Below are 16,631 nucleotides of genomic sequence, written 5' to 3'. Positions count from 1 at the left end.
TACGCCCTTGCCAATGCTGCCCCCTCCCACAGCTTGCATCCAAATCGGGCTCCGCCCTTCTTCTGTCAGAAGTCTACCAAGAACGAAGCTTCACTGCTTGGAAGCGACCCGAAAAGGCGGAATTGCAAATGCTACGCTTAGCCCAAGCCCTAGTCTTGGACGACTGTCGGGCAGGCAATGTGAATCCACGTTCGGCCTCTGAAAACCATCGGGATTTGACTGTTATCTCAGGAAAACGGCCTTTTGACAATAATCCGCGAAACGAGGGTCGCTTAACGGTCGGCGAAAAGAGCAACGTACACGCCTCTTTCCGGCCACGGACGAAGCGTATCTACATCGTACATGGCAGTAGGGAACATGTATCGGAATCACAGACAGCAAAAGTCGCATCCGTCGTACATACAGAATCTACAGTACACCGAAGAGACGAGACCGCGAATGTTCGCCTCCTGAACCTTTCTCATACTTTTCATGGATGGGATGAGCAAAAGGAGACGGCGAGTGTAGGTCTGGCTGCGGCGGTGCTTTCGTAAACCATCCGTCCGAGGTTCGGACTGGCCAAAAGTTGGACAGTTGGGTGGTTGGTTACACAGAGTCATCTCATCTTGCCCTTCGAAGCGTCGTGGTCGAGATGGCTCAGCATCATGCAACGGCGGCAGGCTCAGAACTTAACGGCACCGCGTCGGCTTACCACTACAATCTCGACCCCCCCTCGCCTCCGTCTTTGTCTACCGTCTTCCGTCTCTGTCCCCGTCGAATTTTGCTCCGTATTGCCAGGGGCCCTTGCAACATTGCAACCCGCCCGTTCAGAGCGGGACTTCGCGCGCAGACAACGGCAATCTCCAATTCTATCCCTGCCCGCACCACCACCACCACCACCACCACCACATGCGGTACAAGCTCTCGACCAGACCCAAGAAAGATGGAGGCGACGGTTCTTCTCGTGCTTTTCGCTTCTACAGCATGCATCCTTGAACCCAACCAAGGGCCAGGAACAAGAGGGTGGACGGAGGCCCCGCCATGCACCTAAGCAGCCCAGGAGGTATGCTATCTGGGGTCCAATTCGACCAGGGATCGATCCACTGGAAAGCTGCGTTGCTGGTGTGGGTGCATGTATGGGTGCGTATGTGTATGTATGTATGTATGTATGTATGTATGTATGTATGGTGTGTGAGTTTGTATGTGTGCGTATACGTTCGTCGTCCCCCAAGGTCTGCCACAATGTTGCTTACCTACTAATCAACCATAGGACACAGTTTTGCAATGTGCATATTGCGTCTGCCCCGCTGATTTGGCTGTTACTTTACCTACCGGTACCCTGCCTGGTGGTGTATGTCTTCGTGGTATTTCCTTCGTTACGCGCCTTATATAATTCCCCGCAGCCCTTTGCAAATCCTCGTGGCGTAGCTTGGGTTGTCTTACACATCATCACTCTTCAGGCATATATGCAGACGACGCTTTGCCTGCTCTATCCAGTATATATCATCTCAACCCTCATCCTGGCCTACTTACGTATCTCAAGCCGACATCAAGTCAAACCTGCTTGCCTACCAACCCATCTCAATTCCACCATCCACGTCTTGCATCCCACTATCAGCACTCAATTGCTGCAAATGGATCACTCACTGCCGCTCGACATGTACGACGACGTGGAGACTTTCTTGGAAATGGACGCTCCTTATATCTACGACGAACCTGAACAATACTTGGATACCACCAGCTCATCCGAGTCGACAAGTCCCGTCATGTCTAGTGTAAGTTGGCTCGTCCCACACCCCGCGACATTCAATTGACTTGGGTCCGACCTAGTTTGACATGACCCTTGTAAATGACTTCAAAGGCCTGGATCAAGGCATCTATCCCAGCCCTATCAGCTCGTCTCGCGACACAGCGTCACCGCAGCCCACTCCGGATGATAAGACAGCTCCGGCCAAGGCCCCCGCCAAGAGGAAGCGCGAGAACCGCTACAAAAACGCGCCCCCGTCGGTCCTTTCGGTGAGTACTGAAGCCCTTGGATACCGCGCTAGGTGTCACCCAGAGCGCCGGTTACACAACTCTTCAGCAGAAAGACTGACGAGCCTGCGTTCCTTTTACAGCGTCGCCGTGCGCAGAACAGAGCCTCGCAACGGGCGTACCGAGAGCGCAAGGACCAGCGCATAAAGGACCTCGAGGTCATGCTCGCCGAGCAGAAGCAGAAGACTGACTCCCTCAGTGAGGCCTACTCATCCCTACACGCCGAGTATATCAAGCTCCGGGACGAGCAGGCGAGGGCGCAGCAGGTCCCGCGACAACGCAACGCGCCGCCAATGGCCTACGATGCGTCCAATGTCGCCGCCCACTTGGGGATGCCCACACACCCAGGGACGATGAATTTCGCCGACAACATGTTCATGTTTCAGGATATGCAGAATTACACACTCTGAGCGGGGTATCTGCCTTGTTCGATGGAAGAGCAGTGGCGATGAGCGGCAGAGAAACGCAAAAGCCGTGGGCTCCCATCTCTCTCTCTCTATCTCTCTCTCTCTCTCTCTCTTCCTCTCTTTATCGGTTTTCTCTACTTCTTTTCTCTTGTCTCCCGGGCCAGTCAAGTCTTGCTACTTGTCCCCTGGGATCTTGGGAGGGCAGCCGAGATTATGACGGTTATGCAAACAGACGAACGGAAAACGACCGATTGGTTCTACGGCTAAGGTGGTTCAACTGATTTTTGCTGCTCTGGGTTTTTCTCTTCTTCTGAGTTCTGTCTCTTCTTCTTTTTTGCCTTTTTGGGTCTTGGCGCGCTTGAATCTCTTAGCTGGCTCTATTACTAGATGGCGGGACACGGGCTGGTAGGGCCCTCGGGGCGTTCTTCGAAATGGAGTTTTCATGCTTCTTCCATCATTTTCAAATGGAGGCTTATTCATCCCGAGAGGAAACCACCGCTGCCCCATTGCCAATATGCGTGAAAGCTGGGGGAGCTGGGTTCTGGTCTTGTCCTACGCAACGCTTTTGGGATTCGGAGGATGGGAAACTTTGGGGTATAGTGGGGGGGAAAACGAGTATGAATAACACGTGAGAATTCCATGTTTCCAACTACTGCTGATTTACGAATCTCGAGCGGGTGAGGGGGAGGTTTCCATCCGTCAACGCTCGGGTCTGACTTGTGTGAAAGGTCAACCCCGCAGCTCCATGATAGGTCCTTGGGTCTGTACGTCTGAAGTGGTGAGCAAGGGGGGAGCGGGGATGGAGACGGGAGGGATTTGGCCGTTGTCCCTGCGCGCTCGTGACGTAGACTACTTTTGCCGTGTTTTTACGACTGTGTAGAGCCACTATTGTGTACTTGTCCGACCTTACGAGGGACCGCCTTGTAACAGTACCTCAGTTGTCTCTCGGGCGAGGTTATAAATATCACCATGCCAAGAAGGGGATTAGGCAGGCAGCGAACGCAGTAGGGATCTAGTTCCCAGGAGGGGACGACGCGGCTTGATGGGCTGAACTTCCTGACAGGATGGCAGGTCTGTCGTCTGCCGGATCAAGCGAGGTCTAGTCTACGCCAAGACCCGTCATCGACCCAGCCCACAGTTCGCGTAAACTTCTCCCAAGCTTTTTGGGGTGGTAGGGGAAGGGGAGGGGGGGCTCTTGTGGGCGCAGGGTGAGCAGGGTTCTCGTCAGGATGGGTTCATGGAAGCGAACGAAACAGGCCTGGCCTTCTGTACTGCCAGATCTGGCTTCACCGATAGGAACGCTTGTGCCTGCGGGTTTCCTTGGTCACCCTGCTATCAGCCCTGTGGGCGTTGCTGGCGTGGGAATGTTACTCAGCAGCGATTCACGTCAGCACCCTGTTTCTCTCCCCACTTGCCCACGAGGATGGTCAATTTTAGTTTGTCATGTTTTTGGGGTCCATTGATCTGTCTCCCGGAGCCGATTCCGGGGTCTTGGGGGCCCTCTGGTGGACTATCCACTTACTGGGACTACCCGTCATGATCCTATTAAGCTTTTGGGTACTTGGTAATCTACGGGGTGCGATGCGAGGGATATGAGGGGATGGGAATGATCTAAGCCCTTCCGCTATGCGGCTGCCTGGAGATGGAGATCGTCGAGGAGGGAGAAAACAAGCTTTTCTAAGAATGGAATGACAGTTTTGCAACCGTCGCCTGCAATGAAACGCGTGGCTATGGAGAGCAGACGCGACTACCTTCGGGCTTTCCATCCGTGCGTGCTTACGCTCATGAACCCGCGGCGATGTTTTGAGTTGATCTGAGAGGTAACGGGATTCGCAGGATGGATTTGGTGTGCGCTTACGTCGGCAGCTGTGAACAAACAGCCGGATACATGACTGCAACGGCACCGTGCTCTCGACCGTGCAGGTTCAGCTTGGATGGGCAACCAAAGTATGTTTGTGTAGGGGGCAAAGGTTTTGGGCACGAATGTACGGACGACGCGGGAGCTGGAAGCTGCCGACGGCATACACATAAATAACATGTAAGTTCTCCGGTAGCCGAGTCTGATGTTTCTGTGGCTTGCGTAAACCTCTCGGAACTACGCGGCCCCTTTCTCTGAAGGTTGTCTTGTCTTGTGGCCGTTTCTCCGCGTAAACGATGTCAGTTTAAGGGGTGGGGGGGGTCTCTTCTCTCTCTCTCCTTCTGCGTCCAACGTAAATCAAATTCTGTACCGTTTCAATGCAAGGTTGGGAAATCTCACCAACTACGGGGTTCGGCATGCTACGTTGCTCTCGGTGGTTTTTCCCGTCTTATGGTCGCATACACTTCGCGGGTCTTCGGCATCTCGGCGTCGCTGACAATGAAGGGTGACTGGCTCGGACCGGTTGGAGCTGACGGCTTTCTTAACTTGACGAGGTAGCTCCGGATTCCGCCGTCTTCACTGCCACGTCAATCTCGTCACGAAAAAGAAAACAATTTCAAATTCTCCTTCTTGCCTGGGCAAAGTCTGGTTGGCAAGAGGGCTGCCGCATTTACGTGTACGTGATATATAGAACAACCCCGATGCCCGTTGCTCCTGTTTTGGAGCTAGCAGCCTGCATATTGTTGTCGCTTATTGTATCATATATGGAATACTTTTTAATATCGGCTGACCTATTTTGCCCTGTTTGCAGATCTATGTGCATGTCAATGTTGGGGAGCTGCCCAGGCTATGCGATAATTGACTTGGAATAGGCTTAGAATGATGATCCCTCCATGGACTCTTGGGTACCACTAGTTCTGTGATTGAGGATCCCCAAGGCTATGTAAATTTACGCAAGTCCTAAGGAACGTCATGTTCAGGGCGGCCTCAGTGGCCTGTGATCCGGAAAGACGATGGCTTATTGGTGTCTTCTCTGTTCCCTTTCTTGAGTATTTTTAGCATCATTCAAAGAATCGCAGAGGCCGACCTTGATCACGTTGTATCATTGCATAATATAACGGTTTGACGTGGTTCTCGGACATGGTTCTATGAGGGTTGTAAATATCGCACTTAATGACCGCCGATGGCGTCCATGGACCGGTCTCCGCGCCCAGCATACGTCTTTGAACACTACCAAGTTACAGTCCTTGCTTCAATTCATTAAGAAGGGTCTCATAAGCCAAAGCTCCGCAGGAAGTTTCCCGGTCGGGCCTTGGTCATATGAGGGTATTTCATGTACATGCGCGGTCTTCCAACTTGTCCGATTGAGGCGCGTAAGCCGTTTGACGAGAAGAGACATGGTCAGAAATCTAACTGCCGGAATATCATAAAGAATGACAACGAGTACCATATTCGAAGGGAAACTTCAGGATATAAGGCCTACAGGGCATGGCCGTCTTGGCCACGCCAAATATACTCGGTAAGCAAAAGGATCTTCTTTTCGCCCCAGTTGCAACCCCGGTGATTAGAAGAAGATATCTAAGTGGTCAAAAAGGCTTCTTGACTTATTCGGGATCATGGAGTGATTGCTCATGTATCATCCATTGGATCAGCTTACTCCTACGGCACTTTTTTATGCCGTACAACAAAAGTCTGTATGCACCTTCACCACTCATGGACTATAAAAGTTGGGAACTAGAGTCTCACTATAAGAAGGATCCCAGTAATCAATTATTTGAAACACTAAGTGCTGAAAAGGGCGTTGGTAACAGAGGTAAGGTTAGTGAGTCTATATGCTTCACCAACCAAACTGGACTTCATCTACTAGTAAGAAGGTGCCCAAGTAGTTAATAAACTACATAAACGCGACTTGCGCTTTAAAACAACACTTGAAAACAGAGTTACAACTCTCAGGGTTATGTCACAAAATTTGAGTCGACACCCTGACCGGGGCAACTGTGCTCATTCTGATAGTGATTCAAGCTGCCGAAAACGGCTCTTGTCCTGAAGACGTCTCTCAGGGCACAATGGCTCTCTCGTGCTACTAGCCGAGTCCTCTTGACGCGTGTGTTTTCTTGCCACATTCAGATGAGGTTAATGGAGGCCCCCAGCGACCCGAGACTTGGACTCCAACATTGACTGCCCATGCTCCCTGTCAGCCATCATTAGCCGCTGGAGATGTTACCGCCATGCGATTTTTCGATGAGGCAGACTACGGGCTGAATGGAAAGCGTCCGATTCTGTCTTTAGAAGAGGACAGGTATCAATGAAGTAACTGGACCATGTGACACGGCCACAGCGTTGCAACGTGTCCTCAAAATAAGCTATGCAGGAGCAAGAGATAGATTGGCATAGTGTTGGGGCATGACTCTCGACTAGAGCCTCCTCTACATTTGCAACAAATGGCCACCGTAAGGTACTTTGAGCTAGAAGGTTCTAGACGACATGTTAGTACGATGTACAGTTACAGCACAAACGAAACCCAACCAGCAGCTGATACTATCAGCCAGAATTACCAGGCAGAACGAGTGGGAATATTCCCATTGCTGTAACAAGACTTTTTTGACCTAGTAATCTAGCTGAAGATTGTTATCTTGCTTGTCTGGTACCATCACATGTTGCCAAAACAAAGAGGGTGAAGATTGCGCAAGCAAAGCCCGAGCCTACGACTTTCGTCATCAAAATTCAATCGACTCAAGAGTGGTGTGCTGTGGAGCTCGAGCGCAGGTTCGATAACTTGGTTGCACAGCGGCCTCGCTACATAAACTATACAGCTACTTACTATTCTCTGGCGGCTCAACAGATTGTGGCGGTGAATTGTCGTAATACTAACGGGTCGAGACTGTTCGATAAGCAGAGGGGAGAATAAGGGAAAGGGTGGTCACGGGATCCGTGGGGAAACCGAGACCCCTCCGGTCGCTTGCAACGTGCCCCGTCAATATCATGGACCCCGCCATGATAGAGGCGGTTCGTAATGACGAACACTGTCCGTGATCCGGGTTGTCTGGCTGCCTGTCATCCTGCCTGCCTATCTCACCTTATAACTCTTACGGCCGTCAACCATGGAAATGGAGTGATCTGGATTGCACCGTTGGTGGTAGCATATCTTATCTGTGTTATCGGGGTTGCAAATTCAAGAGCCTAAAAATATGATGAATAGATCGGCCTTGAGAGAGCCAAGAGGTTCGGTGCTCAAGCCTGCTTGCGGAGCCGGAGGTCGTTCGAGCTGGCCGGCAGGGGCGGTCGTCGACTGACGAATGGAATGACAGCCTCAAGAGGAATGCGGCAGGTGGAAGAGGAAACACGTCGAGCACCGCTCTGTCAGGATAGCCGGCCTGCAGAGTACAGTAGATCAGGGGGGGGGGGGGGGCACACACGGCGGGGAACCGACTCGTGCGAGTCAGGGGAACACTGACGAGCTTCTCCCACTGTAGTTATGGGCAATTCCAGTCTCTACACTGTACAGTACAGATCCACTACTTCGTATTGTATCTCGTGAGGCAGCACGAAAGTAAGGTGGGTGATCAAGCGGAGGGCTAACGTCAGTCCGAGGTGGCATTGCGAGATGGGTGGGATAGCGGACGTTTAAACCACTTCGAGAGAGCTCCAGAAAGCTCCGCAAAGAAGCCGTGTGGAGCTCATTGGTCAATTGGCCCTCGACCGACCCTGAGGACGAGCTTGACTGGTTCAGGGGTTTCAAAGACCAAGATTGAAACGCGAAATTCCAGTCATACGGGTCATTTCCCACGACATGCATGGGTATTGCAGACTTGTTGGGGAGGCAATTCACTAGGGAGAGGTCCGGAAACGGGGCGGGCAGCGGGCAGCTGACGATGGAAGGAATCCATCAGAGCCCCATTCCCCCATCGTGTTGCGCACCTCCGCTCCGTGGCAGCAATTCCAGCTTCATGGTCCATGTACCGTATGTGCCTTAGGTTGGAACGGGCGAGAGAGGTGGAAAGAGCGCCCGCCGGTCGCCGAGCATGAGCATGATCATGTGTCACGTCCTGCAGGTTGCCGCGATGGAGTCTTTGCAAGGTGTCATGCTCAGGTAGACCTGCCACATGGCCATAGGACATCGAAGCCATAGCCCGCCCGGCGTTGGGTCATCCGATATCGGAACCATGCAGCAGAATTGGTACAGGTGGTGTTTTGCCATTGGCAGCCCTTGAACCGTGGTCAACGGACAAGGAACGACGGAAAACGTTGGGACGGTCGGTGGCAGCGGCGACAAACGACGATAGCAGGGACGAAACAGAAAGCGAGGGAGCAAGCAAGCAAGCCAGCCGGGATAAGACGACACTGGCGATGGGCAGTTTTCTCGGGGTTGCGGCGTCGAAGTGGCTCGATGGCTCGTCGGGGCATGGGTTGGCGGGTACTGGTCGCGTGCTGCTGAGGTACTTGCGTGGCCGCAGCGGCTCAGTGGCTTGGGGGATGTAACGGACTAGCGCCGGTCGGTACTCTGTGTACCCACTACCCCGCAATCTGGCCACCCGTCCCAGCTGCATGCTGGTACCTGAGACCCTGGATCCCGAGTGGGTCGGTCGCCTTTTGCGTCACTGTGCTCCCATGCTTCAACCCAGGGGAGACTGTGTAGAAGAGGGAACGAAACGGCCGAGGAAAGCACGAGAGCAGTCTTCTATCGTCCATCTAACTAGACTGGCCTTCGATGGAAGGGACCATTGTGTTCCTGACAGAACGACCAGTATGTTGGGGGGGGAAATGAAACCCCCCCCCCCCTCGAGGGAGTCACCAAGAGAGAGTGGCCAAACACGAAGCTATGTGGTACGGAACCGGAGGGGGGGGGAGGGGGGAAAAGAAGGAGAGAACACAGGCGGATCAGTTGCAATGCCGCAAGAGGTGGCATAACGAAGGTTTGGTCTGGCGTCAGTCCACGTCCATCTCCACTCCCCGGGGCCCAGTCCAAGTCCACGCCGGCCGGTCCCCGTCGCTGCGGCTGCTGCTTCCCTTGCAACAAGCCCCTCAGCTGCATCCATCAGGTCACGCGATCCAGCTTTCTCTACCAGAGGACCCAGGCTTTCCGGTCCTGCGAAATGCAATCTGCCCTTGCCATGCACCTCATTGGGCAAACTGTCCGATGATCGCATGATGTGATAGGCTGTCGTCTCTCTCGAGCCTTCGACCTTTAAAAGCATCCTGTAGCTCTGCTCGTCTACATATCTACCTCCTCTCTCTCCCCTCTCCCCTCCCTTTCATTCTCACATCACATCAACGATTTCATCAACGCGCTTCTGCTTCTCTCTTCAATCCATCATCGAATCAACTCCCCAACTGCCATCTTTTTCCCCAGCAAGCATCAACGGCACATACTCGAGTCAATCCGGCCTCAGTTGTGACTTTCAAACACCTGCACGCGTGCAGCCAACCCTATCGACAACCACTTTCATCAAGAGTATGTACTCCTAACCCCCTCTTCGCTTCCCCGAACCTCTTCACCTATACTACACCCCGCATTACAAAACCCCCTCGTGTGATGCCTCCCCTCATCACCTCAGCCCCCTGCCAACTCCCATTCCTCGAAGCAGTCGCACATCTTTCACACCATCAGCGCATATACGCAAGTTCATCTCGTCAGCATGCCAATGGGCTCCTCGACACCTCTATGAACTAGCTCATCTAACATGGCGCCAGTGACTCGCTCTCACAAGTTCAACGACCGTGACCACGCCGGTCTGGCCGATGGAACCGCTGCCGCCCAGGAGCATCTCCCTCGCTACTTTGCGAAGCACGGCCCTGTCGGCGCTGACCCCAAGAAGGTGAAGAAGAACGGCGGTGGCAGAAGTAACTGGTATGTTTTGACCTTTCTACCCCACTTACACGTACCTCTTTCCCTTTTGGCTATGTCACGGCACCGCCATATCCCTCCAAACATAGTGCCGCGTGCATCTTGATATCAAGCTCGATAAGCTGACATAACAACTCATCTTTCAGGGGCAATGCCGGCGAGGAGGTCGTCGACGAGGATTTCCGCTTCACCTACGCCCGCCGTCGCACAAACAGCAGTGGCTTCGCCGACAACATCGGTGCCTTCAAGACTAAGTTCGATGTCAACGAGCCCGAGCCCGTCTTCGAGGAGTCTGTCCATGGACCCACCGAGTTGGACGGCGAGGAGCTCACCAAGACAGAGTCGTCCGAGAGCGGCCGTTCTTCAGCCTATGGTGATGATAAAGTCACCAAGCACTAATTCCAACCCCTCGCACGCTACGATGTCTACCTCGTGTGCAACACTATCATCGCTGTTTCCAGCACGACAGTCGAATCGTCGTCTTTCGTCTCGGCCTTTTCCCTTTTGGGAAACTGGCTATCAACAAATAATTCAAAACATATCTTGCATGGGAGGACGGGTATCAATGGCTTCTGGTTTTGCTTTTAAACGGTTTCGGAGACACATGACTTTGTATTCGAGAGACCCGGGATGGACATCGAGTCGGGACCCTCGCCCAAAGATTGACTGCCCCAGAGACGGATAACAGCATGCATCACGAACTCTCATGACCTGGCGACGAAAACTGTCGCCTTTGTATTATCAACCCAAATGGCCAACAATCTTGACAATAGATTTATGCCTTGTATCTGTTTGTTCTTTGATATCTCGTGCAGTTTGACCCGCTACCTTGCAACTGTGATTATGTTGCTGTCGCCTTGATGCACCCATGTTTCACCCACTCTCTGGCCCTGCCGGATTATGCTTTCGGTCCGGCTGGGTTCGAGCTCCATCCCCCTCGGGCGGGCACTCCTGACGACTGAAGTAACTAATGGCAAACATCAGCAGTCGCTGATGAGGGGCCGCCGCCGAAACGAAGCATGGTAATTTGTTTGATGAACATCGTTGCATCGAGCTCAAATCATTTTTTGGTTCTCCTTCTCAGATAACTTGGATGGAATCTTGGAGCAAAGTTCACCCTCTTGTCTCCAGCCTCCCAGCTTGGCAACATCTTCCTTACAACGACCCCTCATCGCCCAGATCAGCCCAATACAATCTGTACACACCACCCAGACAGAATAAAGCTACGAACCCTGCTTCTGGCCACTTTCAAACACCAGTCTTTACCATTCAACTCCAAGGACGCACAGCCGTTTGACAAACGGGGACCAGCCAAATGTCAACGTGAGACGGGCATATAGTATCTGCTCCTCCAATATCCTGAGCTCACTGGTCCCCATCGTGGCCAAATCTCTCTTTGTGAGTGTGGAAGCAGATGTGTTCGCAACATCCGCCGTCGCCAGCATTGGGTTCGCGGGGGTGGGCTCGACAGCGGGGAAGAAGAGCTCTCCCCAAGCCTGGTCATTCCACACAAGCTTCCCTTGCGTAATGCATCCAGTCTCGTCTGCTAGGGTACCCATGACACGGGGGTTGAGGACGAGCGTCTGCTGCTTCATGCAATTCTTACACGTCGCAGATGGCTGGTTTGCATATAGGGGAACCCCACAGCTGACGAGGAATAATACATTAGTTGCGTGTCTCATCGAACAGCAGAGCGGGAACAAGAGCAGAGCTCACCATTCCGTACAAAACATCATCTTTCTTCGATGGAGCTCAAGCAAGCTGATACCTAGGACAGTAAGATTCAGCTTGCCGGTGAAGTCAGTAGCGGGATCGGCGCGTGCGAAGTCGTCCACCTCGGCGAGGGTGAAAAGTGGTCGGACAGGCCCATGAACAGCAACCTCTGCGTTCCATACACCTTCCGGGAAAGGTAAGAAGACGGCCTCTCTCTCGACTCTTTTTGTAACCCATTCGCGAAGCCAATTGGCATCCTGGAAATTCGGATCGACATCAACGAGAGTGTTATAGTTCAGACTGATACCGGCGCTCGTGGGTAGTGGTTTTGTGTTCCGAGGAGGCACGAATTTTGGGTTCGTCAGAAGTAGGATGGTCTCGTTGGGCTTCCATAGCTTGGCGGAGTTGGCCTTGTCCTCCCAAAGAGTCAGCACGCAGCTGGCGGTATCGTCGCACACGCTGACTTCGAGCAGCTCTGCCTCTTTCGTACGCCCTTGCACCATAATGCGCTTACGGGCGCCGAAACCCTTGATGCAGACAATGATACGGACCCCTCGGGTGTCATGTCCTGTCTTTAGATACTGCCCCAAAGTCATAAGACCAGGGAGAAGCTTCGGCTTCTGTCCGCGGTCGTCGTACTCTAGGGGCACCCGGCAAAGTCGCTGGTTCTCTGGAGTATGGGGCAGAAACTGAATGAACTGCTTTGTGCCTACGTCTGCTGGGTTTATTGGGGTGTACATAGTGACAAAGGGGATATTGCCGTGATTTGAACCTGCCGCGGTACCTGTCCAGCTGGCCCAGACAACCACGAGCTGTCCTATGGACAAACGAGAGACTGGGATACCAATAGGGACGAGACTGACCTGGACGGCTATTAGCCTCTACAATACTCGTGTGGCAACATGAATACCTACACCTATGGCTCCCGTGTCATCTGTGACTATCAATTGATGTGCTGGGCGACTGTAGGTCTTTTTGGTGTCGAGAAAAGCCGGAGCGTAGTTGACTATGCGACCAGTAAAGCGGATGCGAGTCGGACCCAGTTGGATGTCGCCGATGCACACGTTCTCATAGTCTTCCGACGGGTTCCACTGACGGTCCAGGAAATTGTGCCCAGAATTGATCTCTTCTTGTGTAAATCCATCACTATTTCGTGGCCATCTGTCAGCTGGCGCAGTTCCAGGTGAAGTCGGAAGCTCCTTCTTGTAAAAGGCTTGTATGGAGATTTCCGGCATCGTGGGATGTCAATAAAAAAACGAACACACTTGGAAGTATAAATACGGACACTTTACAGCTTATAGGTCAAAAGATGGATGTTTAAGTTCTTCCTGGGCCTGGGGATGGTAGATATTGCTCGCATTTTTGGGAAAGAAAACATCGGGTATATGTTGAGTCGGGGGAAAGACCCACGCTTACATCACCTTCCCGATTCTCCCCCTCTCCAAGCCTACCAGCATCTCAGGCCCTCGTTTCCGGATCAATTTAACGGTGTATATTGTTGAGTGAATTATCAAGACGCCAGACAGGGTGCGGGAAGGTCGTTTGAAGACTTGGCTTCGATACCGCCACATGTCGCGATCAAAAATCTTCCAGAAGAAAACTGCCAATCCGCTAAAGCCTTTTTGCCATTCCGATCATCAGGTGTTATCTTGGAGGTCATTTGGACAATTAACAATTGCAGAAACGATATGTAGACATTTGGACACAGCATTACCATGGGACCGACGCAAAAAGACCGCCAGTTGCTTGAAAGAAACAAAATTGAATCCGCACGGTTGTTTTCATTGTCTTGTTCGATATGTTTGAACAGAGGTTCATTCTTCTTCCTACTCTAATGGCCGGACTTAGGTGTCTCACGTAATTGTAGGCTTCCTCAATTGAGGTGCTGATCCTGTTTCGTTCTTCATCGAAGAACCGGTGACCGACGTGCTGTAACGGGTACGGTCTTTGTATATGAAATAAGGGGCATCAGAGTGTTGCAGCTCCAAGTGCCACAGCAGGTGCTCCTAGTACTCGACGACGTAAACAGATTTATATATGGGGGTTTCAACTATGTACCATAGCACATTGACTAGGTATCTTGGCAACTGTTGCTTTTAATGGCCTCTGGATACCTCTGACCTGAACCTTCATGATAAGAAACCGCGCTGGAAGAGTGTGATGTTGGCGAGTTGCAATCTTTGACGCTCCCAGTCTCAAGGTCTTTCGTTCCCTGCGAACTCAAAAAGTCGTAAGTCTTGAGAGAGAGAGGTTGAGTGGCCGTCATGCTTTTGGTGTCCTGTAGAACGGGTAGAAGCTTGGTAGTCAAGGAATTAGGAGCAGCACCGCGAAGTGTCAGGCTGCGAGCCGGGTTCTGGTTTACTTTGTTTGAGGGATCGATATGTTTGTCCAAACTATAGTGCCGGTCGAGCTTTCGGCAAAACGTTGGGAACGCCTTGATAAGGATAAGGCGAATGGTTGGCATGCAGCAGCAAATTATGCCAATAGGTACTTCGATGGATGTCCAGAAGGCGATATCGTACTGATCCCATGTTGGGTTCATAGATTTTGCGAAGCGAACCAGCGACTGGAGTCTTAGTATACTGATGATTGTGACGCTGAGTGATGTTAGATCGCCATGCTCAAGTATGAAGAAGGGGGAGAAACGTACAGGGCACCGACAAAGAACATCAGCGCAACAGCTAGCTTTTTCCCCCAATGAAGGTGGAGGGTCCGGATCATTGATAGAGATAGGTAGAGCATCCAAATATCCAGGGCAATACCGATAATAGCATATGCCCAGGCGAGCCCGTTGATGTCGATGCAACTACCCTGACTCTCGCCACTCCACTTTGTCCAATAGTATGATATGGGGGTACACTGAAAGATGCTAGCTATGGTGAAGACGAACGTGTTGATAGCGTTGAAGGCTACCGTGCCCCACAGGATCTTTCCAATAACCGTACGGTCGAAGATGCGCATGTAGAAGCACAAGAGTGCCATCTTGACAAGGCCCATCTGGACGAAGTACAAGGGCTCTACAACATAAAACCAGAAGCCGAAATCCCTAATTTGGCTTGCCGTAAGGGTCCATATGTCTTTGCCAAGGCCGGCGGGGATGAGACCGGCTAGATTGATGACGAAGGACGGAACAACAGCGAGGTAGGCGAGAAAGGTGAACAAGTCGTCAAGTCCAATCTCTGCCGACGAGAAGAGCTTGTACGCCAAGCGAGCAGCTACCACTGAGGTGCTAAGGCCCAGGACCACCCAGGTAAGCAGAGCATAAGTTGGGCTGCGATCCCTCACTGGGTTGCCACAGGTGGCCATGAAGACACCTTTGGTATCTGGTTCGCTATTAGCCAATTTCTTGAACATCCTAGGGAAAATTGTAACTAACTAAGGGCATCTTTGGCGTTGCAGGTAGATGTTACACAGCTCTCAGTCGTGGTTTCAAATTGCGAATCAGAACAGATACAGGTCGTGTTTGTCAACCCACATGGTGAGTCTTTGATTGCCGATAGTATACAGGTAGCCTGAGGTGATGTGAGTAACGATGAATGAGCCTGAGACAAGATAGAACACTTACAGCGCAGGTAGGGAGCTTTGACACAGCATCCGTTATGTTGTTGACTTTCTGGGCTTCAGCAAAAGGCATCACTATGACTAGGAACGTAGACACCATGAAGGTGAGAGATACTAAAGACCTCATGATGTCTGGTGTGTGCTCATCACACAATGTTGAACCCTGTTTGGAGACACAGTAGCATGCAGGAGGGATATGTGGTGCTTTAAGATGACACCTAGGATAGTTGAAGAACGCGGGCTCCTTTGTTTTTTCTTTGCCACCCTGACTAGCAAAAGAAGGGGGTATGGCGGGCTTTTCTGACAACAGTCCGGAGCGGCCAGAGCCATCCTTTGCCGGTTACAGCCTGGGCCGCCTTTCAAAGGACATGAAGCGCCGCCGCGTACAATAGTTGAGCCTGGCGTGCGCCGCCAGCCCCTAATCACTCAAGACACACGAGACAACTCACTTCTGGTGCGCTCTTATAGGTAGGTATAGTATATAAGGCTAGAGGATAGTGGTCAAATTTTATCGCAAATGGGGCGTAGATGGGCAACTGCTTCTGGTAATGGTGGCTGCCGTTCTTACTTATTTTGGGCTTAGAGAGGGGCAAAGCCCGGTCAGACAGAACACTATCGCTGCAAATGGGTTGGAGCAGTCTGGCATGGAAAGAAAGATGCCGGCTGGCCTGATGGTTTCGCTCCAGGTCAGGAGTTGTGTGCCGGGTCGGATCATCCTCTCCGTCTGTTTGAGAATGGACTGGACTAACCATCTGGCGACAGGCTCGGCCATGAGAATTCGGATTGTGGCCCAGTTTGCCAGACTATTCTCGATATTGTTGGCGTAACACAAGATGTAAGTCACATTTGATTTATTGGTTAAAAGACGATGGTATGAGTCTTTTGGAAGTGGCACAGTACGAACAAGCGGATATGGCGGAACAATGGATTTGAGTGATTGAAGAAAATGATTAAAGGACGGGTTCATACGATATTTCTCATCTGTTTCTCGGGCATTCCTGGACAAGGTACCCAGAGGGGCTAATGACAGAGAGCAAGATGTACATACACTGTGCCCGCAACTAGATCCGCCTCTTTCATAAGCTTGTGGCTTATGTTCGTTCCACTGTTGTTGGAGGACGTCTGTTATGGATCGAAGACGCGTGACATCGTCCAATGGCTTGGCCTGCCATTGAAGTTTCTCGGTGCTCGTGGCGTCAAAGAAAGCATATTTGATCAGGCGAATGCAGGACGA

At 51.9% G+C, this 16,631-nt stretch overlaps 8 protein-coding genes across 8 annotated transcripts; 4 read left to right on the top strand and 4 right to left on the bottom strand.

The window, feature by feature from the left end:
* The first annotated feature begins 423 nt into the window (after positions 1–423).
* On the top strand, positions 424–1,553 carry LY79DRAFT_186388 (uncharacterized protein). The gene is made up of 2 exons (XM_060551351.1): positions 424–1,194; positions 1,250–1,553. The coding sequence occupies exons 1-2, from the start codon at positions 645–647 to the stop codon at positions 1,288–1,290; spliced, it is 591 nt and encodes a 196-aa protein (XP_060414692.1). The 5' UTR covers positions 424–644; the 3' UTR covers positions 1,291–1,553.
* Positions 1,554–1,637: 84 nt separating this feature from the next.
* On the top strand, positions 1,638–2,423 carry LY79DRAFT_514606 (bZIP transcription factor; the record flags this gene model as incomplete). The annotated part of the gene is made up of 3 exons (XM_060554634.1): positions 1,638–1,754; positions 1,810–1,995; positions 2,097–2,423. 3 exons carry the CDS (start codon positions 1,638–1,640, stop codon positions 2,421–2,423), a joined length of 630 nt encoding a protein of 209 aa, XP_060414691.1.
* Positions 2,424–5,202: 2,779 nt separating this feature from the next.
* LY79DRAFT_552677 (uncharacterized protein) lies at positions 5,203–5,722 on the top strand. The gene has a single exon (XM_060557726.1). The coding sequence runs from the start codon at positions 5,427–5,429 to the stop codon at positions 5,706–5,708; it is 282 nt and encodes a 93-aa protein (XP_060414690.1). The 5' UTR covers positions 5,203–5,426; the 3' UTR covers positions 5,709–5,722.
* Positions 5,723–8,423: 2,701 nt separating this feature from the next.
* On the bottom strand, positions 8,424–9,037 carry LY79DRAFT_659078 (uncharacterized protein; the record flags this gene model as incomplete). The annotated part of the gene is made up of 1 exon (XM_060562735.1): positions 8,424–9,037. Exon 1 carries the CDS (start codon positions 8,823–8,825, stop codon positions 8,424–8,426), a length of 402 nt encoding a protein of 133 aa, XP_060414689.1. The 5' UTR covers positions 8,826–9,037.
* Positions 9,038–9,959: 922 nt separating this feature from the next.
* On the top strand, positions 9,960–10,522 carry LY79DRAFT_579458 (uncharacterized protein; the record flags this gene model as incomplete). The annotated part of the gene is made up of 2 exons (XM_060560027.1): positions 9,960–10,126; positions 10,270–10,522. The coding sequence occupies 2 exons, from the start codon at positions 9,960–9,962 to the stop codon at positions 10,520–10,522; spliced, it is 420 nt and encodes a 139-aa protein (XP_060414688.1).
* An 863-nt stretch (positions 10,523–11,385) lies between these two features.
* Positions 11,386–13,071, bottom strand: LY79DRAFT_514705 (uncharacterized protein; the record flags this gene model as incomplete). The annotated part of the gene is made up of 3 exons (XM_060554649.1): positions 11,386–11,770; positions 11,840–12,699; positions 12,751–13,071. 3 exons carry the CDS (start codon positions 13,069–13,071, stop codon positions 11,386–11,388), a joined length of 1,566 nt encoding a protein of 521 aa, XP_060414687.1.
* Positions 13,072–13,774: 703 nt separating this feature from the next.
* Positions 13,775–15,844, bottom strand: LY79DRAFT_186128 (uncharacterized protein). The gene is made up of 4 exons (XM_060551350.1): positions 15,402–15,844; positions 15,213–15,348; positions 14,487–15,159; positions 13,775–14,433 (listed from the first exon to the last, which is right to left on the bottom strand). Exons 1-4 carry the CDS (start codon positions 15,522–15,524, stop codon positions 13,908–13,910), a joined length of 1,458 nt encoding a protein of 485 aa, XP_060414686.1. The 5' UTR covers positions 15,525–15,844; the 3' UTR covers positions 13,775–13,907.
* A 38-nt stretch (positions 15,845–15,882) lies between these two features.
* LY79DRAFT_552649 (uncharacterized protein) lies at positions 15,883–16,212 on the bottom strand. Its single transcript, XM_060557725.1, has one exon. The coding sequence runs from the start codon at positions 16,167–16,169 to the stop codon at positions 15,966–15,968; it is 204 nt and encodes a 67-aa protein (XP_060414685.1). The 5' UTR covers positions 16,170–16,212; the 3' UTR covers positions 15,883–15,965.
* Positions 16,213–16,631: the final 419 nt, after the last annotated feature.

Source organism: Colletotrichum navitas (assembly GCF_030913465.1).
Source record: "Colletotrichum navitas strain CBS 125086 chromosome Unknown LY79scaffold_26, whole genome shotgun sequence".
Classification (NCBI taxonomy): domain Eukaryota; kingdom Fungi; phylum Ascomycota; class Sordariomycetes; order Glomerellales; family Glomerellaceae; genus Colletotrichum; species Colletotrichum navitas.
The sequence above is the reverse complement of the archived record's forward strand: the minus strand, read 5'-3'. Positions and strand labels throughout refer to the sequence as shown.

Excerpts from the sequence above, each read along its gene's own strand:
- LY79DRAFT_186388 (XM_060551351.1), top strand. The coding sequence starts at position 645 with ATGCAACGGCGGCAGGCTCAGAACTTAACGGCACCGCGTCGGCTTACC. Across the intron at positions 1,195-1,249 it reads GTTTGTATGTGTGCGTATAC|GACACAGTTTTGCAATGTGC; the intron begins GTTCGTCGTCCC and ends AATCAACCATAG.
- LY79DRAFT_552677 (XM_060557726.1), top strand. The coding sequence starts at position 5,427 with ATGAGGGTTGTAAATATCGCACTTAATGACCGCCGATGGCGTCCATGG.
- LY79DRAFT_186128 (XM_060551350.1), bottom strand. The coding sequence starts at position 15,524 with ATGAGGTCTTTAGTATCTCTCACCTTCATGGTGTCTACGTTCCTAGTC. Across the intron at positions 15,160-15,212 it reads CAACGCCAAAGATGCCCTTA|ATACCAAAGGTGTCTTCATG; the intron begins GTTAGTTACAAT and ends ATAGCGAACCAG. Across the intron at positions 14,434-14,486 it reads ATGTTCTTTGTCGGTGCCCT|CGTCACAATCATCAGTATAC; the intron begins GTACGTTTCTCC and ends AACATCACTCAG.
- LY79DRAFT_552649 (XM_060557725.1), bottom strand. The coding sequence starts at position 16,169 with ATGGCCGAGCCTGTCGCCAGATGGTTAGTCCAGTCCATTCTCAAACAG.